The sequence below is a fragment of the Danio rerio genome, chromosome 2 (assembly GCF_052040795.2).
Source record: "Danio rerio strain M-AB ecotype USA chromosome 2, GRCz13ab, whole genome shotgun sequence".
NCBI lineage: Eukaryota > Metazoa > Chordata > Actinopteri > Cypriniformes > Danionidae > Danio > Danio rerio.
The window spans coordinates 61,113,591-61,137,784 of record NC_141022.1 but is presented as its reverse complement, the minus strand read 5'-3'; the positions used below and the strand labels follow the sequence as shown (position 1 = coordinate 61,137,784).

Below are 24,194 nucleotides of genomic sequence, written 5' to 3'. Positions count from 1 at the left end.
CTGGAAGAGGATGGGGTGGGGTTTTTCTTGCTTTTATTATTATTATAATTATTTTATTATTTATTAAATTCTTAGTTTTCATTTCAAATAAAAATAAAGTTATATTGACCCCACACTGGCTATTCTACTTGTTGCTCTTTACATTGGTCTATCTATCCATCTACATTGTGATTGAGCACTGGTAATCCAGATTTAGTGATCCTGAAAAGTTCCTATCCGGATCAGATTGATCCAATCCAATGTTGCTTTGAAAAACTGACTCAAAAAGTAAGCTGGATTACCTGATCACAAAAACAGGATTACTAAATCCAGATCAATTTTATCCGGATTAAACCTTTTGAAAAACCGGGCCCTGGAGGTTCCCTAAATGAAACTGTGCAAGTAAACATGATCATAAACATCTTAATAAAGGAATGTAAAACACATTAAGGGTGTTTGTTTGCTTAAATTCGTATTAAAATCGTTTTATTTATATTGTGCTGTCAACTTGTTTTTATGCAAAGTATATTTTGAAAAGGGTAAAAACAAATCGTATAATTGCTGTAATATTTCAATTAACCATTAGAAACACATGAAGGTCATGTGACCATCAGGAAGAACACAGCATCTCATCTCAAAGGACGTGTTCTCTGCCCTCACGGCCTCCTGAGGACATCTGGCAAGACCCGTCTCCACAAGAGTACAAGTCTGTTCTCTGCGTTCTTGGAATTGAGAAACAGCCAAAGTGTTTAAGCAGACTGTTTCAGTCAAGCCCGATTATAAAACACCATTAGAGGCTGGGTATCTTCGCACACAATGCTGTTTTAACCAATGACTGTAAAAAATATGGACGACGCGACAGCCCTTTTTCCCATTGAACGCCTTGAGGGCAAAACGCCTGCTTGACGGGCACAAACTGTCGCAAAAGACTGCTGAAATTGGAGCCAGACATGCGCAGAAGGATTGTCTGATGGAGCCAGAGGAGGAGCCGCGAAAATGAGCGGAGTCGAGCTTCCAACCAAACGCTTTATGTAAAATCAACTACGCCCCCCGAACTGCTCAGCATGCGTTTGCTGTCATATCAACTCAGATGGATGTAATAACGTTAACAAATATGAGGGTTTTATATATTCAATCACACCAGCTCCGGGCCGCAGCGTGTAACGTACTCGCGGCGTCACGGGAAGATTCCGGCTCGCATGCGGCAGCGCCGGCTCGCTCGGCCGCCGCATCTGGCTCGATTGACTCGGGCTGGAATTGGGTAGTGAGTCCAGGCATGCGGAGTAGGTCCAGCAGAGGTAGTCAGTCTGAGCTCTAAGAGATAAGTCTCCGGCAGGCGAGAATATAGCCGGAACTGTGTTTTGCTATCTGGGTGGTTAGGCGTGTATCAGCAAACTAATAAAGCCCGAAAAAAGCCCTTACCTTAGCGAATAAACAGTGTTCCACCAGGATCATGCATGTCAGAAACTGTAGTTTACTGCTGAACTCATTTTGTCATGGTAAAATAACACAGAAATCGAATAATAACATTTCAGTCTACTTCAGTCTCCTGCCGAAGCTCAGACGCGATGCTTTGAGAAACTGTCAATCACAGCTGTCAATCACGATGACACGCCCAGCATTAAATTACTGCTAAAAACAAACTGTTTACAAAAATGAAGATCTGCAGCTATTTCAGCACAATAACCAGTGCCTTAATCCACCAGAACCATCTTTCGGGACATTTTATTGCAAGTGTTATAATTTTTTTTATTTGGGCTCAAGTCTCCTTCATTAACACGGAGGAGGCGGGCTTTATGACTTGTACTGCAGCCAGCCCCCAGGGGGCGATCTAAGGCCGAGACCTTCACTCAAACGCAGGCTTGCAGCACACTTGGTTTTAACCCCTTGTTATAAGTGATTAGTGCATAACAGCTTCCCTTGCAAGATGTTTTATAAACGCATCAGCCAATAAAGAGTCAGATTCTACATTAATTTTCCATTTTTATTATTTTCTCTTTAAACGTAGACGATCCACTTGATTCAGCCGCGTGTATGTTTGTGTGTGTTTGTGTTTAAGGGTGTGTTTGTGCCCTGTACAGTCCAGTGCCCTATTAAGGGGCCTGTCGTGAGGAATGAGACACAGGAATGGAGGAAACAGGAAGCGTTTATAACTTGTCCAGGAAGTTGTCGAGTGCTGGGATTCCCTCCTTCAGGCCCTTGCGTTTGCGAGTGTCCGCCACGATCTGGCAGGGTTTGGAGGCTGCGTCTTTGGGGTCTCCGGGCAGGATCTGCCAGTGGTCAAACACACACTGTGGGAAGGCCTGACCGCCGGTGTTGGAGCGCAGATCTGCTGTGAAACCTGAACACACACACACACACACACACACACACACAAAGCAGGTTATCATTTGATCATGATCAAACGGAGCACAGGGATGGGCCAGAAATATCATATTACAATACAGATCATCCCATACAACTACATTCACTAATACAAAGAAAAACAAAAGCAAACACCTCAATAGTTTTAACTACTCATTTAAAATTAAAATAAAATTAGTAATTTGTTTATACAATGGCTTTTTTTTTTTAACAACTTTCTCAATTTGATACTTAAAAGTTAAGGTGCAGTAGGTGATTGTCTTCAGAAACATGCTTTGTTGTGCTGGTTTAAAGCATCTTTACATTCTAATAGCAAAGATTAAAGTAAACTATCTAAATGTGTTTATAAGTATTTTCATATTCTGGGTAGACAATCGGGCGGATAGTTCCCATAATTCTGATAAGTAGCCCAAACTGTCTGTCAACAAATGTAGATTTGTACCACTTCACACGTCTTCACGCAGATCCGCTATGTGCCGCACGTTCATGTGCACGAGACAAATCGGTCGCGGTAAAATCAAATGCTGAATCAATTATGGAGTTAGTTTCGCAGGCTGGAGGAAGGACGACACCATGGCTGAAGTATTTCTGCTAGACAGGTCATGTTCCGTTTTAAAACTATTTTAGTCACTCAAAGCTGATGTAGATGGTGTCGTTATGAATGGGTTATATGCACAGAAGTGTTGTTCAGCCACAGAAATCTGCCATTGAAAGATTGATGACTATTTTCTGTGTCATACAGTGCTTTTACAGCAGATAATGTAGATTTATATTTAACAAAACATCAGTAAATGATGCCATTATGTCTAGCCTGCTTTACTGAGCTGAATTTGCTTTTACACTCGTATTGGTTAATTTCTGAACATTGACTGAGGTCCGTGACGCACTCCCTATATCGTTTACCATGCTATTGAAAATTCACTCTTCATGCAAGTCAGCTTAGTAATAAGTGTTAATTCCTACACGCCGCTGGCCAAACACTCACTACATTTCTAACTGGTGAAAGACTACAATCTTCTTTAAGGTGCGAGTTTCAGGTGTGGCTTTGGATGGTAGGGGAGGCACTGCGTTTCAAAGATATGTTGACCGGTTGGCATTTTGGCAGATTCAGTACTGCAACTTTAAGCAGAACCTTAAAAAAAAAAAAAATAATAATAATAATAATAATAATAATAAATTTAAATTTACTACATTTAAAATGATTAAAATTTAATTAAATCATTTTGTTTAATACGGCAAAGAAACAATATTTTAATTTTTATTAAAATTTCTTATTTCTTAAGTTTGGAAAAAATGTTATTCTTAATAATGATAATAATTAAAATGTTAAGGTCAATATTATTTCACCCCTTGCAAAATTCTGCCTACAGAACAAACTTTAACCTTAAGAGATTTGTTTAAAAAATGTTATTTAAAATTTTTAAAACATTAAAAAAATTTATTTAAAAAAATTGCTTTGATAAAACTACTAGTTTAAAATTACTAGAATTAAATCAGCTAGTTTTGCTTATAATGGTATGGTCATTTTTCACAACATTTTCCATTTATGGATTGTAGAGTTTTGCATTTTGGAATAATAATTTTTTTTAAAAAAAAGTTCAATATTATATTCATTTAGCTTAAATAATTTGTTAAATTAATTTCAGTTGGCTACAGACCAAAATACCTTTAGTTATCAGAAATTGGTTATTGGTTGAAAGTTTTCATCCCCTTTAATGAAAGCCTGCAGCTCTAAAAGACTTGAGCACTAGTCAGAAAACCTTTTGTTCCAGCAAACAATGTAACCCGGTACTTGTTAAAAACAGCACTAAACACGTATGGTTTATACAGTGGCACAGACACAGTAAAGGTTTCGGCTGATTCTGCAGTCTGACGTGAATGTGATGAGAAAGCAGACTCTTCTTTTGTATGTTTGTGTTCAGTCCTGTCTTCTATTGTGTCATATTTCTATTTTTACTGTTGAACAACAAGCAGACAGCAGTGGCTGACTCAAAAGGACTGTTAAATGTGCTACAAAGCATTTTCAGGAGTTTAAACGTCTAATAGATGCCCAAATACACATCTTTGCTAAATTTGAGCTGTCAGTGAAGATCTAAGTTTAAATGAATGACATATGATGAATGAGCATAACATGAATGAGCATTAAATGAATGAGCATAACATGAACAGGCTGTCCATATAATAATTCCCATACTGCACAGCTGTTCGTCTAACATGGGTCCAAATATAGACCAGTCATCAACAGAGTGGAATTAATGATTGTACATGTGAAGTGTGGCTAATCTGTCTATTTTCAGATGTGGTGTTATATTGCACCGCTGCAGTCATGGTACTGCAGAAAAGTTCCTTGATCATTAGGCCAAAATGAGAGAGTATAGTACCCTTATTTCAACAAGTTTACCAGCATATCGCTTTACACAATAATCATTCTAATGCAACTTTAAAAAAGGAGCATATTACTGCACGCGTACACACTCAATTTTCACATTGATAAGTTGAAGAGTATATTAATGATGAACCTGCAGTTATACAGTATATAGCAGGGGTCACCAATCTCAGTCCTGGAGCTCCGGTGCCCTGCAGGGTTTAGCTCCAACTTGCCTCAACACACCTGCCTGGTTGTTTTAAGCAAACCTAGTAAGACCTTGATTAGCTTGTTCAGGTGAGTTTGATTAGGGTTGGAGCTAAAATCTGCAGGACACCGGCCCTCCAGGAACAAGTTTGGAGATCCCTGGTACATAGGGTCTATCCATGGTCATGCAATACAAGTTTAAACTGTTCAAATATTGAGTAATCTAACGCCATATCAAAAGCATTGGCTATATTCATGGCTACACTTACTAAATATTCAATATCCATTTTAAGATCCTAAAAGCTTCAGTTTGATCAATGATAGTTCTTCAAGAAGACCAACTGGTCAACTCTCAGGAATCAGACAAATGACTTGATCAGTTTGATTGTGGTTCGTTCAATCACAGTTGAATACTCACCGAAAGACTCGTTGACAGGCAGGTAAGCCTTTACGACAAACATGGGTGTTCCCATGACCTGAGACTCCTCAAACACGTGTCCTCGTTTTCTGTTCAACACACCGTAGATGCCACCGACAACCTGTTCTGGGCACTGAAACACAAGAGAAACACGGGTGAGAAACTCTTAATTGCTGAACCACGGTATATGGCATTATGTTGACCTAAGGTTAAAAATAAGGTGCAAAAAGTTACTTTACCAGTAAAAAAAAAATAAAAATTATAATAGTGCTTTAATATATAAATGTTAAACTGAACTTGCAAAAGAATTATACAAAAGTACAACAGGGAACACCAAAAGACTCATCAGTAAATATTAAAGCATTAGCAACTGTGTTTTAAAAAAATAAACAATAATTGATAGTAATAAATCTATTTTTCACACTTTATAACAATGACTTGTTAAAATAGCATGTTAAGTTATAAGTCTACAAGGCCTTAACATCAGCTTCAGTTTTCATGGTGAGTTTAGTTCGATTGGCAAATGTTTACTATTGGAGTCTTATTTCTGCAAGTATAGGCTATTAGCACTGTAATGTTTAAAAATATTTAGTTGGCCAGAAAATTCTCTTTTCAATTCATAAGTACCATTGCAAATACATGAATATTCTTAAAAAGCACACTAAACGTTTAAACATTAGTGTATTTAAAATAAATAAATAAATAATAATAATTGATAGTAACGAATCTATTGTCACACTTTATAACAATAATGACTTTAGACGTCAGACTTTAAATTACACGTTGTTTTAACAAGGGATTAACATGAGCTGGAGTTTTCATGGTGAGTTGTTAGGCTGGCTTGTGTAGCAAGCCAGAGTACTGTTATCCGATTAAACTTATTATTATTCTTCAACTGAGACTAAAAATTAAACTCTCTCCTCCTAGGACTTTCAAGCTACGACCATAAAACTCGGGTTAGACCTCTGAACTATTCGGACTCGGATTGCTATATTTTTTCCGACTGATCCGACTCTTGGTTTTCCGAAAAACGTCCCGGGACCGTCGGAAAAATCCCATAGACGTAACATTGGACCAAACTTTGTGACCTCATAACTCCGCATCAGAATGTCACACAGACTTCTAACTGGACTCATTTAACTCAGACAATCAAACTGCCAATGACTGATCACCTTTAAACTTTCTGGCCACACCCTAGCAACCACTTTTGGACCCTAGAAACCGTCCCATAGACTTCCATTGCAAAAGACTCTCATTGACTTTACATTGGATCAAACTTTGTGAGCTCATAACTTTGCATCTGACTGTCCTACAGACTAATGGCTGAGCTCATTTAACTCAGTCTAGCCAGCAGCCAATCACTGATGGCCTTTCAACTTTCTAGCCACACCCTAACAACCAGATACTGCACCCTAGCAACTGTCCCATAGACTGCCATTATAGAGGTTCAGATTGATATCGTCATGATGCAGTGTGATAGAGACATGGGGGTTGTTTTTAACTGTTCATACTGGCAAGAAGCTTTGATTCTTCATCAGTCTAAGCTGTCAATCAACTCGATAGCAACAAAACAGACTAACCTAGCAACAATATAACAGCAGCTATATCTCAGCATCAAAACATCGTAGAGAAGCGGGGGTTGGCTTGTTTGACTCATGCTAGCACACCATACATCCATCTATCTATCCATCTATCTATCCTTTTTCAAACTGTTTTTATCCATCTATCCTTTTTCAAACTGTTTTAATCTATCTATCTATCTATCTATCTATCTATCTATCTATCTATCCTTTTTCAAACTGTTTTAATCTATCTATCTATCTATCTATCTATCTATCTATCTATCTATCTATCTATCTATCATCAGGCTTTCACAAGCCAGCCTCAAATTTTGTTATTAAACTTTAAGAATGTAGTTTACTATTGGAGTCTTAATACAGTGCTAATAGCCTATACTTTTATAAAAACATTTCATAGGCCAGAAAATGCTCCTTTTCAATTTACAAATACCACACTAAACAATTAAACATTAAATTTGGGGTATTTTGAAGTGCCCATGATATTAATCGTGCATGTTGAATAGGGCTGCACAATATACTGTTCTACAAGCAATGTGGAGTCAGGATTACAGTTGAGCCGGTACAACAGTTCAGAACACATGAGAATGAAAAGAGTAGGTTTATCAATTACTGGTGTTCAAGACTCGTGTAAACACTGACCAACTTTAAAGCATTTGGGCACAAGGAATATTACCTTTGCAGCTTTAACAAGTTTAATAGTATTCAATTCCCACAAGAATGTACAGCTTTGTTGTACATGTGATTTTTTGTATCATTAGATTTGCTCCTTTAATTCTGTTTGTAATCTGTTTATTTTATGCTCTTCCCTACAAAATCCCAATCAACTTAAAGTTATCTTGAGAAAATTTTTTTTAAAAAAAAATCAAAAAAAAAAAAAAATCACAATGTACATCTTTTAATATCATGCAATAATGTTCATTTATTGAATATTGGCATAAAGGTGGCGTCTCACCTGGATCTCCACCAGGTAAATGGGCTCCATGAGTCTGGGCTCGGCTGTGAGCTGGCAGGCGTACAGCACTCTGCGGGCGGTGGGAATGATCTGACCGCCTCCACGATGGATGGCGTCCGTGTGCAGAGTCACGTCATGAATGTCGAAACGAACGGCACGCATGTTCTCCTCACACAGAGCTCCCTGAGGACAGACATAAAACAGTCACTGATTAATACACAGGGCTTTGATTATACTACAAGTAATATTGAAAACACTAAAATTAAGATGTATACAAAATTGAAAATGTTAACCATAAAACAACTTAACCATAAAGTGCTATTTTGGGTTTTCTGCCTGGATTTTGCGTACCTAAATCCAAAAGCTTCCCAAATCCACATGCAGAGGTTTAAAGGCAAAAGCTTGTATATGATTTTTTTTTTAAACAGTAAAAAGGAATTACAATAATTGTATATATGTTGTCTGCGTTATAATAACAGTTTTTGCATTTGTATTGGTAAACTTTGTTTCTAGAGAAGATTTAGAGAAACTTGTTCATGCTTTTATCAGCAGCAGGGTGGATTACTGTAATGGACTCCTCACTGGTCTTCCTAAAAAGACAGTCAGACAGTTGCAGCTCATCCAGAACGCTGCAGCCAGAATTCTAACCAGAACCAGAAAATCAGAGCACATCACACCTGTCCTCAGGTCTTTACACTGGCTGCCAGTTACATTCAGAATAGATTTTAAAGTATTATTACTGGTCTATAAATCACTAAATGGCCTAGGAGCTCAATACATTACAGATATGCTCACTGAATACAAATCTAACAGATCACTCAGATCTTTAGGATCATATAAACTAGAAGTTCCAAGAGTTCAGTCAAAGCAGGGTGAATCGGCTTTTAGCCACTATGACCATCACTGCTGGAATCAGCTTCCAGAAATGATCAGATGTGCTCCAACATTAGGCACATTCAAATCAAGACTGAAAACACATCTGTTTAGCTGTGCCTTTACTGAATGAGCACTGTGCTGCGTCCGACAGATCGCATTCATGTTTTTTTCTTCTTCATTATCACATTTTACCTGTTTTTATGTTTTGTTTTGACGCATTATTATTTGTTTTTATTTTACTTGTTTCTTTTATTCTTGTTTATGTAAAGCACTTTGAATTGCCATTGTGTATGAAATGTGCTATTTAAATAAACTTGCCTTGCCTTGCCTAAACTAAAATTTAAAGTGTACCTTTTAGATTCTGCCCTTTAAAAGGAAGAGCTGTCACTGGGGCAGTACCTTTTCAAAAGGTACGCATTTGTGCCTAAAGAGTCAGTCGTAACTCAATCAGTACCCAAATGCACCTAAAATGTACTTTAAGTACCAATATGGACTCTTCAGATAGAAATATGTACATTTTGAAAGGGTATTGCCCAGGTGACAGCCCTTGTACCTTTATTTCTGAGTGCGTAGGTTTCTGTAATTAATTTAGGTTGTTTCTGCACATGTCAGTAATCAAAGGAAAAAAGAAATGTCTCTAGAATAATTTTGCACGGATTATGATATTCTAAAATGATGAGAACGGAACCACTTGGGTGGTTAGGCCAGAATGAAGCAATAAAATTTAAAGAATGCAAAAAATGACATCACTGATCTGGTACATGGTATGCAAGCTTATACATTATATGGCAGTAAACAACTAAAATGAAGTTACTATACCTCATTACACACAAAAACAATTATTATTAATAACAACAACAACACATTTATATGGAACAACCGGTGACAATTTAAAAACTAGTAAAATTTAAAGTGACAAACTAAAATAAACCAAGACAACATAATACCATTAAGGCACTAAACTTAATAGTTGCTTCGTCTCACGATACTAAAAAACAAAAAATATGGAAAAACAAAACCAGTGACCGTTAAACTACAAAGGAATTAGTCAAATTGAATTGACAAATTAAAATAAAAGATGACAAGTTAGTACACCTCCAAGCCTGGGGTTCTCCAACTCTCCCCCCAGCACAAGATTATTTTAAGACCACCACCTAGAAAATTCTCCATGATCTGTCTTTGATTTTATTTTTAATGTATGCAAGCCGTTACGTTGAAAACGGTCCCGTAAAATCAGTCTGCTGCAACAAACAGTATTGCATTGTCATTAATCTAGCATAATAACCCAAGAGGTTGCAATCCAACGGAGAAAAGATTTTAAATGCTGATGGCTTTTTATCTGCATGTTTATGTAACTATTAAAACACCTTTTTATCTTCTGCAGGTTATGGATAAGATACGCTAATTCAAAGTTTAATAATATTTAAAATTTTGCAAACCACCAAGTGACCCCTCCTCATTGCGTAAACTGATGTCGGTGCTGGTCTCAGATATATGTGGTAGTGTTTATCCATCCTGGCAGATCAGAGTGGTGCATGATTTCTCCTCATAGACCAGCAGGACATCAGTCAGTCAAAAAGTAGAAAATAAAATAACTCCAATCTCCTCCTCACCTCTTTTGTGGCCCACTGGAATCCAGCCACGACGCTGTCCTTGATCTCGTTCAGGTACTGCACTCCTTTGGTCACGTCCACCAGCATATTGGGGCCAGTGCCGTCAGGGCCGAAGCACCAGATCTTTCGGGCCTCGGTGACCTCCCACTCATATTTGTCGGCCAGGTATCGAGCACGGGTCTTCAGCTCCTGCCGGGACGAGACGTCGCCTTTATCGATGTCCTCAGCGAGACCGTCGGGGAACGGCCGGGCCTTCATGTACAGACGGTTGTGCTTATTGGGGGATTTGGACAAACACATCTGGTCGGATTCTGCGCTGACTGTCTCCCTGTAGGACACAACCGGGTCTGATTTCTGCAAGAGACCGAGACAAACACAGATTAAAAAAAGTGAACGTCGGTCAATAAACCCCTTCTGTGCTGGTTCTCTAAAATATGGCTCCTGAAGCACAAACCTTGAGTGGAATGCAGGCATGGTCCTCCTCCAGATCTTTAAGGCAGATTTCCAGGTGGAGTTCTCCAGCGCCGGCGATGATGTGTTCTCCAGACTCCTCGATGATGCACTGCACCATAGGGTCGGATTTGGCCAGACGCTTCAGTCCCTCCACGAGTTTGGGCAGGTCAGCAGGGTTTTTGGCCTCCACAGCGACTCTGACCACAGGGCTGACGCTGAACTTCATCACACGCATGTTGTGGGCCTGATCGAAGGTGGTGATGGTCCCGGTCTTCACCAAAAACTGGTCCACGCCAACCAATCCTACGATGTTTCCGCAGGGCACGTCTTCAATGGGCTCTACATAACGTCCCATCATCAGAATGGTCCTAGAAGAGAGACAAGCATGCAGGGTCAGAAAGGAGGCATGCAACCTCAAAGTTTGTAAATGCTCGTTGCAATTGACAGTTTATAATAGTTGCTAGTCATTCTAAGTCTTTGCATGCAAGTTAATCTACTTAATGACTAGGCATTAAAATGATTGATAAATATTTAGTTTCTTTTAAACTGTTGTTGCCATAAAAAACTATTCTAAAACACTTGCACAATCCTTTACTCTACTGTCATCTGTAGAAAGTTTTGTCTGCAGGTTCATCATTTATATTAAATGTTAGAATGTAGTTAGCTCTGCACATCTTTAACTCTTATTTTAGTGGTATGTACAGGTAACTCTAGCTTTCTCTATGTACATATCTGTGCACGGTTTCAAAACTCAAGGTGTGGTGAAAAAAGCAGGACTGTCCTACAAACATACGTGTTGGAAAGTTTGGGAAGAGACCTCAGTGAGGACCGAACACTACGCTACTTCATTTAAAAGGAATGGTATGGTTTCTTCTGTTGAACACTAAAGATATACTGAAAAATGTTAGGAAAAAATAAATAAAGCACGCCCATTGCCTTTAGTATTTTGGCTGCCACATTCCTTCGCTTATGAATCTTGTTGGAACAAAAAGATTCTTTGACCCACAAAAGTAAATCAGAATATTTATTCATTTATTTTACTCATTTACTTTCGGATTAAGTACACCTTAATATACAAACAATTTAATTGGAGAATCATAAGTTAACATATTAATTTCATTGATTCGTTTTAAAATGAGCTAATTCCTTTTCACTAATAGATCACTAAATTAAAAGGAAAAAAAAGATAAGAGCCATATTGCTCTAAGATAAAAGGTGAGTTTCTGCTTGTCTAAAGAGAAGTCTTGCAGTTCGTATTCAGCATTTGGTGTAGGAACTTTGATTATCTTGCACAACACTGTTATAGCATGATAAAAACCCATGTGACGAGAACTGAGAACTAAACGCTTGAAACGTGATGTTGAAATGCATGTTTTTTTTTTTTTTTATTAAACCCGTTTTTAAAACATTGTTTTTATTGGTATAAAATTTTATTTTTTTCTTATACTAGTTTCTTTTATTTCCTTTTATTACACTTTGAAAGAGAGAAAGTTAATTTTATTGCCATTTCAGCTTCTATGGCTAGGTCATGGGAAAAAAAAAAAAAAAAAAAAAAAGATTCAGTTTCACGTTCGGAGTATAAACTCCAAATTTCAATAATTATTAAAATATTCTAACAATTAAATGTCATCAACAGCAATAAATAATGTACAAGGTAAAATATATAAATAATAATAATAATAATAATAATAAATGATAATATACAAGATAAAAATCTAAAACAGTTTAAGATTTCCTTCACGTTTAAAAATATTTCCTTTTAAGTTTCCAGATAAATATTGTTGTCTGATAACATAAAAAAAAAAAAAAAAAAAAAATGGGGCATTCCACAAGAATGTTTAACTGTTTGGTTTGTTGCAATAAAGGCATTTTGGTGGTTCTTCTACTTCAAGTGAAATGTTCATGTGTGAGTCTCGTGTGTCCAATGCGGCATTTTCTATACACAATCTCATCGTGTCTTGACTTAATTTAGATTTTTTGCCATTATTGCACTTTGAATTACCACTGTGAATGAAACATGCTATATAAATAAACTCTCCTTGCATTACTATCTAGAGAACTGAACTGTGGACTTAAATAAACAGGTTTCCAGCAATTCAGTGTTCGGGATTTGTCAGGTGAAGCAAAAACTGGGCAGAGAATATTTGGTTAACTTAATTTAGTTACTTGGGTATTATTAATCATTCAGAGCAGCCTGGGCAGTTAATACATTTACATATACATTTAACACCCTTTTACGTTTAGGTAACATCTAGTAATTAAATTTGATGGTTTTGCCAACTTAAAGATTCCCTCTGGTATAAAATCACTAAAGATGTGCAAGGAAAGCTGCATCACCTCTGAATTGGCTTCAGGTAAAGGTCCTCTTTCTTTCCAGGGGTGTAGTTTGGTCCCATGATTCGCACTTTCAGACCAGTGGACACGACGCCGGAGAACACACGGCCAAAAGCGTAGAAACGACCCTTATCAGTGGTCGGCACCATTTTTGAGATGTACATCATTAGGGGTCCCTTCGGGTCACAGTTCTTGATACCTGGTAAAAGATATCAATGATGGCTTCAAAATCAAATTTAAGACTTCCTTACATTAAAGCCAGAGATCACAACGCTGGTCTTACTAACAGTTGTAATACAGCAGTATATTCAGACTAGCAAAAGAAACTAACAATAAATAACCCCAAAAATAAACAATATTATAAATAAAAATAACTGAAGTGATACTGAAGCATTTTCTTGACTATTGAGCTTCAACTCTACAAAAGCACCTGCAAAAAAATGGCACCATGATGATGGTGATTGCTCATACATTGAGCGTACTATATATTTTGCCAGATGAGCATTTTTATACAGCACAGGACAAAACTAAAAGCAATGTTAAGTCTAGATTACAATTGACTTTAAGCCTCTGTGGAAACCCTAAGGAGAATGTCGTACCCATGGCAGCCTCATCATCTCCAGGTCCTTCATAGAGCAGCTCGCAGCGGTACTTCTGTGCGGTGACGGGTGAGGGCAGGTGGATGGTGATCATCTGCAGCAGAGCCTCTCCGGCGGGCAGCCAGCGGCGCATCACTGCCTTCAGCAGGGGTTTGCCCTCTTTATCCTTATCCTCTGTGTCCAGCTTGATGTCCAGCTTCTCGATCAGCTTGGCGGTTTCCTCTTTCTTGAAGTTCATGATGGCATCGAACACCTGGAGAACGAAGACATGAGGGTTAATCACTTGTGCATTGAAAACATTTGCAATGGCGTTTGAGGGACTTTTGTTCGAAATCAAATGTGTACCTTGAAGATGGGGTCCAGGATGAGCTGGGCGAAGGTGCGGGGATATTTCTTTCCATCAGGGCCATTGGCGGTCTTGGTGAATTTACCGCCGGCTGGGTCAAAATACCTAAAGAGAAGCAGACAATGAGTTAAAGTACACAAAACGATTTGGTAATAATGGGTCATTTTAAATGATAGTTCACCTAATACTAGTTACTCGCACTTTAGTTTTTTGTAGAAGGTGTACTTTAGGGTAAACCATCACTTTCAGCACCACAATCTTAGGGTGCGTTCACACCTGCCTTATTTAGTTCGATTGAATCGCACTAGAGTTCGTTTCCCCTTTTGGTATGGTTCGTTTGGGCAAGTGAGAATGAAGCAATCGTACTCGAGTGCGCACCAAAAGCGGACCAAATAAGCGTACCGAGACCTGCTTGAAGAGGTGGTCTTGGTACGCTTTCATACAAACCCTGGAGCAGTTCGTTTGTGGTGAGAAAATGATTCGTACTAAAAAAAGGTCCAACCGCAAAAAGTACTGCACGTTATGGACTAATTCAGCTGCCATTGGCCGATGCGCTGTGCATTATGGGATATGGAGGAAAAATATTTGCTGACAGCGCTTTACTAACAGAGAGAGAGAGAGAGAGAGAGAGAGAGAGAGGGGAAAACATTACCTGATGGATCGTTGGTAATATTTCCGCAAGATGACTATGTCACAGTTTAGCTAAATTAATTCACGTCTCCTCCTGAAGTGACGAGTGATGCATTAAACACTGTTTTCCAGCCGCGCTTCAATTTCGTAATGTATAGTTTGTCTAAAGCAGGGATACAATCAGCCAGCGCAGTCGTTCGTCCAGAGTAAAAGGTTTTGTTTACCTGCGGGAGTTCACTGGCATTTTCCCGCACGTGAATTGACCAATCAATAAGCAGTTTAGGAAATGTTCAACAACATCTGGCCAATGAGAGATGTGGATTTTGTCAGATGACTGCATTATGGTTCGTTTCAACTGGTTCGGACCAAAGCCAGCAGTGTGGTGTGAAAACGACCCAAAGACGGCAAAAGATGCAACAATGTATCATTTATTACCCTTGGTCCGGACCAAATGAAGCGAACTACAGATGTGAACGCACCCTTAGACACAGATAATCAGGCGTTGATGGATCAAAACATTAAAAATGCAACACTAAAGACTTCAGCAGTGACAGGGAAAACTTTAGCTTTGAGTTGCAGTAAAACTCCACTTTAATTACAGAATTTGAAGAACTGAGCATGATTTGATGGAATTTTTCTCTTTTTAATGCCAAAATGTACATCTAGATCCAGCAGTGCTGCATTAAGCAAAATTAAGATGCACAAGAGTTTTCCTGCACTTTTAGAGTCTTCAACTAGAGCATCATGGTGAATCTCACCTGTCACCCCAGAGTTTCTTCATCATGTCCTCCACTTTCTTGCAGCGGTCAGCTGGGCTCAGCTGGGCTTCACCTTTAGAAGCAAACTTAGCCACGTACATCTCGGCAAACTGCTTCAGAGTGAAGGCCCAGCCGTGCAGACCAGATCCGAAACCCACAGTTCCAATCACTGGATCAATCTGAGAGAAAACAGCAAATCGTTAAAAATCCACCGGCTCTAACATAATTGAACAAGATTAACTCTGGAATTAATGATAGCTCTACAGGTCTCAGATATTGTGGTTGGTTTATCCATCATGACATCAGAGTGGTGCATGATTTCTCCTCACAGACCACTACACGCTAATAAAAGAGCAGGTCATGTGAATTTTAGTGTGTCCTGTAATGTTTTAAGGCATGCATTTTTGTTTTTATTAAGATGCACCTCTTGCATATTTTCATCTTTTAGATGTTGGCAAGTCTCTCATGTTAAATTATAACATAGACTGCACAAATATGGTACACTTTTCTCACTGCTGCTCTCACTATTGTCTGAGACTGTGTGTGTATGTATGCATGTATGTGTATATGTATGTGTGTGTGTGTGTGTGTGTGTGTGTGTGTGTGTGTGTGTGTGTGTGTGTGTGTGTGTGTGTGTGTGTGTGTGTGTATATATATATATATATATATATATATATATATATATATATATATATATATATATATATATATATAAAATTGTTTTTTTTTTAATGCCATGATTACAGTAGGGAAGTAGTAACTTACTGCTTTAAATTGTAAACGCAAAAACGCAAATAAATAAATAAAACAAATGCATCCCAGGTCAAAACTGCAATTCTCAAATTATGCATTTGATTTATAGAATAAATACAGGGTCCCTCCATTCCATAAGCAAAGTCCAACGGCATCAACCTGATGGAAATGCACCCAATTTACTTCTGGGAGTTTGTCATCTTAAATAATCTGCTTAGTTTTCGGATAGAAATCCAGCGAATATCTTAAATTCCTCTTCTTTTTTTGTATTAAACTTTGTAGACTGCTTGCATTAAAGAATAGTCGTGTTACTAAAAAAAAAAGTCATCCACATGACCTGCTTTTTAACTCCACTAAACATTGTTTTTTTTTCCAAGGACTGCATGTTCTTACCATGATGTTGCCCATGGGTCCACCCTCATCCTCTCCGTAGGTGGAGATGATGACGTTGACGTTCTCCACGATGCGCTGGAAGGTCTGGTACAGCTCCTCGGGCTCCAGCTGCAGCTCCAGCAGGGCTCGGTCCATCTTGTTCATCATCAGCACGGGCTTAATGCGCTCGGCGATGGCCTGTCTCAGCACTGTCTCGGTCTGCACACACACACCTGACAGAAACCGCAGGCATTTAATTTACATGGGTTTCTCCAATATGGCTTAATTTTCGTTTTACCCTCTGAAGAACTAGTTCTTGTGTTATATTCTACAAAAGGTGAACAAACTTTATGTTTTTAACCTAATTGCATTAGAAATTTTGGGAATTTTGGGAAACCTTAGGAATCAAGATGCATGAATTTTTTGCTTTGCTTAATATATTTGAAAAAAATAAAAGCATCTAAATGTTTAAAACACATGCCACCACAATCTATGGCTTTTAAATTGCTGGTTTTACAATACTTTTAATCAAAGCAAACTGTATTTGATTTGACCATGTGAAAAATTATCTGAAAGGGTAAACCAAATTATTTCTTAGAATTAAAACTAATAAAAGAAATGCATGCTTCATGGATAAAGGGTTCATAACAATAGGAAACCATCTATTATTAAAGGGATAGTTCACGCAAATTAAAATGACTTGCACACACTCGAGTGATATTATGAAGAAAGCCTGGTTTATACCTCTGTCAAGTGATCAGCGTGACCTACGGCACATGCGATGTGCATAGCTGTGCATTCATACTTCTGCGCACTGTTTCTGCCGCTCTGCAATACACTTCAGAAACGCTGGCTACCAGTAGGCGTTTGTTTCCCTGCGTCGAGTTCCTTCACTGGGGTTTTGTTTTTTCTGAACGCTTCCTTTATGTACAAGTGGCTCAAATTCTATCATTGAGGCGGGAACTGGTGGACATGGAACAACTTTAACCATAAGGTAAACACAAAACAGCAGTCTCCATTCTGGGGTCCGTTCTTCGTACCTCGCTTAAATGATCTAAGATGATCTGGCAGATCCTGAATCTTTTAATCTTGATAACTGATCTCTCGCTAATTTTGTTCTTCAAACGAGTTCGCGAATCAGATTAGAATGTCTGGATGAACTGATCGGAGGTCGCTGTGTGTGTTGAAGGACAGATCTATCGATCCTCGAAATCATGATGAGCAATGCAATGATTGGCTGACGGCACAGCAGCGTAATGACAACATCTGATTAATATTCAATTATCCATGTGAGCAAAATTACATCAAATTAGCAGTAAACCGTTTGTTAAATAAGACACGCGATAACCTTCCACATTTGTTGTGAGCTGCAGGCTTTACACTTTCATGTGTCAAGAGTATTCATCATGTATTTCAATGCAAATCAGTGTATTTAGTTCCACATTTAGAAAATATTTTCTTTATTATAGTAGCTTTTTTTTTTTTAATCGGTGTAAAGAATAACTGGATGTTTACAAAAGCATTTTGATATTGGTAAAGGCGTCTGCAACTTTTGAAGCATCAAATCACCGTCATATTAACTATCAAAACATGTTCATGACTGCATAAATGTATTATTGCTTTAAAAAAAGTCATTGTGCATGTCTATTATACACAATTTGTACTAAAGCGATCTAAAAAGTTCATATCAATAAGTTCTCTTTTCACCACCAGGTGGCAGTCTTTGTACTTTCATTTCGAGGGTGCAGATTGCATACGTTTTATTAATATGTATAACTTTATTTATTTTATTAATGACTATAACTTAAATATATATATGTACCATTTTCCCAAGTGTATATAACTACTACTGTTAGAAAATATCTGAATTCGGAACACTATCTTTGCTTGAACTGAGCCGATCTAATCCTGTTCATATGAATTGAGCCTGCTCCCGATCAGGTTTGACCTAGCAGAACTGTTGCTATGACAACAACTCTCGGATCAGCTTTGAAGAACGAAACTATCCTGGATCGTGTCAAATCGTCAATATCCAAATCCAGCTAACCGAGTAATCCACGTACGAAAAACGGTCCCCTGAGCTCCTACACAGTACTCCACATTTGTAAACACCTACTGCATCACGCTCCCGCGGCTCTCACCTCCGCCCACACTCGTCAGTGCTACCAAGCAGACCAATCACGGAGCTTGTGCTACGAGTTACATTTTTTGAGAGGTGCCATGGCGAGGGGCTAAGCGTCTACGTGTAGGCTTCGCCGTAGCATACGCACATGCTTGACGCAGAAGTATAAATCAGCCTTAATTGTATATGGATAAGTAAATTATTTGTTGCTTATAGTTTTAAATGAAATAAAATGGCAGCCAGAACAGAACAAGGTAACATCCTGCATACTCTATATTTCAAACACGTCGCAAGCGGTACTTTGGTTATTCCAATATGATGCAAAGATGACGCATACAAGAATACATAAGCTCACACGTCTTAAACATTTACCAATTCAAAATGTTAACAGTCTTGTGAAAAGGCTGCAGAAGGTTTAAATCTGTATGCCACCAGTTGTAAAATTGATGAGATGTCTTTTCCAACACCAGCTACATTTACATCCACCCATTTTTGTGCATAAAAAATTAATAAACAATTTTAAAGACCAAGATGCTCAAATTGTGAAAAATGTATAAAAATACGCATAACTGAGGATAAACGTTTAATTCGATAAGAAAAGGATGCGCATAAACTATGAAGGTAACTCTTTTACACAAACTGCAGCATGCGCATTAAAAAGGTCATGTGATTTGGTTATGAGATCATGTGATGAATCTGTGTGAATGGACAAATCAGCAGGCTAAGCACATTGACCAAAACAACATGTCAGGTTTTATTTTCTAAAACGGCTTAACATTTACAGTATTAGTTTAATTATATTATTAATTACCAACAGAATCAAGAGTGTCTGTATCATGTCTCACGCCTTCACTATGTGTCAGCATTGTCTTGAAGTGCTAGTCATTTATTAAATAAAGACTCACGCAGTTTCTTCTACTGTAGCAAACTCAATTTTTGCTGTTGATATTTAGCCACAGTTCATCAGAAAGCGACTATTTGGTTTTGACTCATTGGATGGAAACGCGGCTTTATCCGCTTTTACATGACATTCCAAAACTGCGAATTAACTGTGCAAAACTGGATGGCTACTAAGGCTCTAAGACTGCATGACGTATATTACCACATAAAAAGGCTTACCAGAGACACAATCCACCACAACCAGAGCTCCATCAGTGACACGCAGAGCAGCTGTGACCTCGGAGGAAAAGTCCACGTGGCCAGGAGAGTCGATCAGGTTAATGAGGAAACCAGATCCATCCTTACACTGCTTAATGAAGGCCAAGTCATTCTCCGTCAGCTCGTAGTACATGGAGATGGCGCTGTGGGGGCACAACACGGGGGAAATAAACAAGCAGCTCTTTGTATGGCAGCATTAGACCTTCATATCAGCTGTCCTCAGTGTCCACTAATTGCTCATTTGTGAGAGCTTTGAACACAGTTTCAGTTGAATTAGTAATTATGGCTGCACAATATAGTTTCAGCATCGATATTGCAATGAGCAAATCTCTGCAATAGTCAAACTGCAGGATGTCAAGCAACTTTAAGTGGATATAAACCATTTGGATCACAAGAAATCAAGTTTGCTAGTAATATTGAACGTTTTTCTATAATATTGAAAATGCAAACAATATTTTACTCAATTGCAAAACTAATGCACAGCTCTGACTTTGCGTATATACACTATACTAATAAAAAAAGGGGATCTAACTGGATTTTTATTGTACACAACTTAACGTTCACTTGGTTTTAAGTTGTTACTATGCCCTTACTCCACATTAATCCACAGATTTACAACCCTCTACACAAACAGAAAAAATAAAAATATTACTACATTTGTTTTAATTGCATCTCTTTGAGTGCGCAAACTAAACTGACAACTCAATTCCAGTACTTTGACTAAGTCCATAACACAACCTCATGCACATCGCTACCACTCTCTACAGGACATCATTTATGGCTATGCATTATCACATTTAATTGCTATTAAAATGAGGCTTGGGGGTTTTATAGATCTGGTTTCTACATTTAGTGATGATAAAAGTTTAGTTATGATACATTAATAAGCATTTAGATTGATTTAATTGTATTTAAACCAAGGCGTGTTTTGAATGAAATGTCGATCTTGGAGATATCAGGGTATGTTTAAAGACTTGACATTCTTGTATTTCAAGATTGTCATTGACAAAATGTAGCTATCAGAGTTATAAAAAAATAAATAAATATACATTTTAAAAATGGATATGACTAGTTGTGTGGGTGACATTACAAGCTCTTGAGACAATATGGAGCAACTCAAACCGTTATACAGGTGTTTAAGACAGTACACACACAAAAAAAAACACCTCTTAAATTAATATTTAGAGCTGATGTCCCGCCAGCAACATATAAAATCAATTAGACTTTACACAAATAGTTGGAAACTTAATTTTGTGCCTGAAAGCAATACAGTTACATTAAAAATGTAGCTTATCAATGGTTTACCATAAAAATTTCAATTGTTTTTGTTTGCAATTGATGAGAAGTATTGATATTAGTGTAATTGTTATGTGGAGCTTCATGTATGTCAGAATGAATTGCCAGAAGGGAATCAGAGCTTGAGAAAGGCTTTTAAAGCCGAAAATAGTTGTCAAAATGTCTGATGAACTCATCTCTTTTTGTTACAAGCAGTGCTGGAATTTACATTACAAAAAGTCCTATTCTCAGTAGTCTTACGTGGATTTGATGGTAATGCAGCGCTCCTGCTCGTCTTTGCGTGTGTCAGTGAAGCGGGTCTCTCCGGCGCGGGCGGAAGCAATGATTCCAGCCTTGGACACCAGAGAGTCGGTCAGTGTAGATTTCCCGTGATCCACGTGCGCAATCACAGACATGTTACGGATGTTGGACTTCTTGTCCATGATGGCACGGATCTGGTCGACTGTGAAGTTCACCTGGAAGAGCAGACGGCAGTGACACATTTGATCATTATCTAGCATACTGAAAATTAGAAGATTTGACAAAACTTTCAGATCAATAACAAATTGAAAATGCTTCATTAATTAAATTATATAAATTCTCTGCACAACACTTACAAAACAATACTGTAGGCTAAAGATAGGCATCAGATTTAGTATGCATTTGCTGTCATTGATATATTTAAAACTTAATATGAAGACCTTTCGGACAGAATTGAGAGAATTATTAGATAGACATCTTATAATATACAAATAAAAGATGATTTTTATTTAATGCCACGTCAGCAAAAACAAATAAACTGATAGTGATGGTACTTTATCAACTTAATCATACTATTGTACTCAGTTACTAATGAAAAATAAGTGAACGAGCTTCTAAAAAAAAACAAAAATCCATGCTATTTTCACGTTTAATAATTGCACACGTGACCTTGGTCTTAAGTTGTACAGGTATGTTTTTGAAACTAGCCAAAACTAGATATTTGTGAAAATCATTACATGTTAAGTTCATATTAAGTAACTTATAAGATCTTAGACATCTTAAAATTATACATACAATATGTTGATTTTATTTGCATTTATTGCATGTCAACAAAAACAAAAGATAGCACAGTTTTAATTTTATTGCCATTTCAGCTTCTATGGCTATGTTATGGGGAAAAAAGCAGATTCAAGTTTACCAAATTTGATAAATGCCACTTTTCTAAAACTATAAAAATATTCTAACAATTAAAAGTAACCAACAGCAATAAATATACAAGGTAAAATGCATAAATAATAATAGATAAGATGAAGATCTAAAACAGTTTAAGGTTTCCTTTTGATAAATTCTACAATTTTAAAAGGATTCACATTAAAAAATTCATTTAAAGTTTCTCCAAATAAAAAGTGTCTGATAAGATAGCATAGATACTATATAAACTATTTTTCAGTAATGTTGTTAAGAGGGATTAAAAAAGCCATTCTTAATTGACTGGAAAACCGAAAATAAACACTTTAATGAAGAAAACCTGTCACACATTATCCTTACACCTAATAGATGGTAAACGCATTTTGGATAATTTCAGGTTTGGAAAAACTCAAATTTCCACCTGTGAGAAATTTGAGTGCTTGAAAACAAAGGATAAGTGTTGGATAAGTTGGTGTAAGTGTACATTTTCATAAACTGAATACAGAAGTCAGCCTTTCCAAACGTGTAAACTGACATTCAGATGTTTCACGCACAGTTTCCACGTCACGTGCTGATGAAGGCGACGGTCCAAAGCACAATCTGGCAATAAATGCGTCAGTGACGTGTTCGTTTTTTTAGTCGCATGACAACGGAAAGACTAACTTACCAAGTTAAAGCCCTGAATGAAACCACATGCTTAAATATTCATCACTAGTTGCGCCCTTTACACCGCCTACCGGAAGCAGTTATGCAAACAAAAGACGGCCATGTGCGTGATGTGGCCCCGCTGATGAACCGCACACGCGGGACCGGGAACGCATGAACACGTGACAGCTATTCGAACACGCCCGACACCTGCTAAACCAGCCGGTAAACCGAGAAAAAGCACACACAGACTCTCATAAAGAGACGGGAAACACGTACATAAGTACTACAACTCGATTATCACTATACTTGGTTAAAAATCGAAACATTAGAAAAGATTAAACAGATTTTCCACAAGCACGCGATGCTTTTCACAATACGTGGCACGGCGAGCTAACATGCTAACAAGGCCCGGGAACCGGGAAGAAAGAAATAACCACTCAAAATTAGGGAATAATATATCGGTTGTTTTATTTCTCGAAATATAGTATACATAACTCATGATTGAGATTGATACAGCGACATTATTTGAAGTGAAAATAAATAAAAATGAGTCGCGCTGCTAAACACCGACTGCCATTTTGTTTTGAGGGAAACAGCTAGCCGGTCTTTTCCCGCACACATCTGGCCGAAAATCCGGTTAATCGTTAAAATAACGGATCTTAACGCTCAATCTTCACTCGGAGCGACAGTATTAACGCAGATGAAATGTGTGATACGCACCATTTTGACAGATGTTCTTGGATTCGCTCAGCACTGATGGGAACAGAGAGCACGCTGCCTTCCGCTGGTGGGGACAGGCAGGGAGAAGGACGCGTCACGCCGCTGCTTGGCTTTATATCAGCACCGCTTTCCCTTGACGTCATGACGCAAACACGCTCTTTCTCTCCCTTTCTCTGACAAACACAGCTCCATCTGGCGTTACACAAGAGCGGAAAAAACAGAACACAACGTACAGCTTCAAAAACAACATGTCCCATGTCTGAAATATGGAGGACGAATAGACATTCATTCATTCATTCATTCATTCATTCATTCATTCATTCATTCATTCATTCATTCATTCATTCATTCATTCATTCATTCTTTTTCTTTTCGGCTTAGTCCCTTTATTAATCAGCCGCCCATAATATATTGTGATGGATGCTCTGATCATTTTACTCTATTATACTGAACACATTTTTATCAACATTTCATATTTCTTTATTCAGCTTTTAAAATATAA

The 24,194-nt window shown here is 37.8% G+C and overlaps 2 protein-coding genes across 3 annotated transcripts in view; one reads left to right on the top strand and one right to left on the bottom strand.

Moving 5' to 3' along the window:
* Nucleotides 1-24,194, top strand: part of btbd2b (BTB domain containing 2b) — a 1,074,195-nt gene that overhangs the window by 59,966 nt on the left and 990,035 nt on the right. The window lies entirely within an intron of this gene.
* On the bottom strand, nt 1,950-23,780 carry eef2b (eukaryotic translation elongation factor 2b). 2 transcript variants are annotated; one of them, NM_200458.2, is given in 13 exon segments: nt 1,950-2,320; nt 5,334-5,466; nt 7,866-8,048; nt 10,355-10,708; nt 10,809-11,175; nt 13,145-13,340; nt 13,741-13,993; nt 14,086-14,191; nt 15,475-15,653; nt 16,621-16,832; nt 19,841-20,022; nt 21,416-21,630; nt 23,693-23,749. In NM_200458.2, coding segments are annotated over 13 exon segments (2,577 nt in total). In that variant the 5' UTR covers nt 23,696-23,749; the 3' UTR covers nt 1,950-2,126.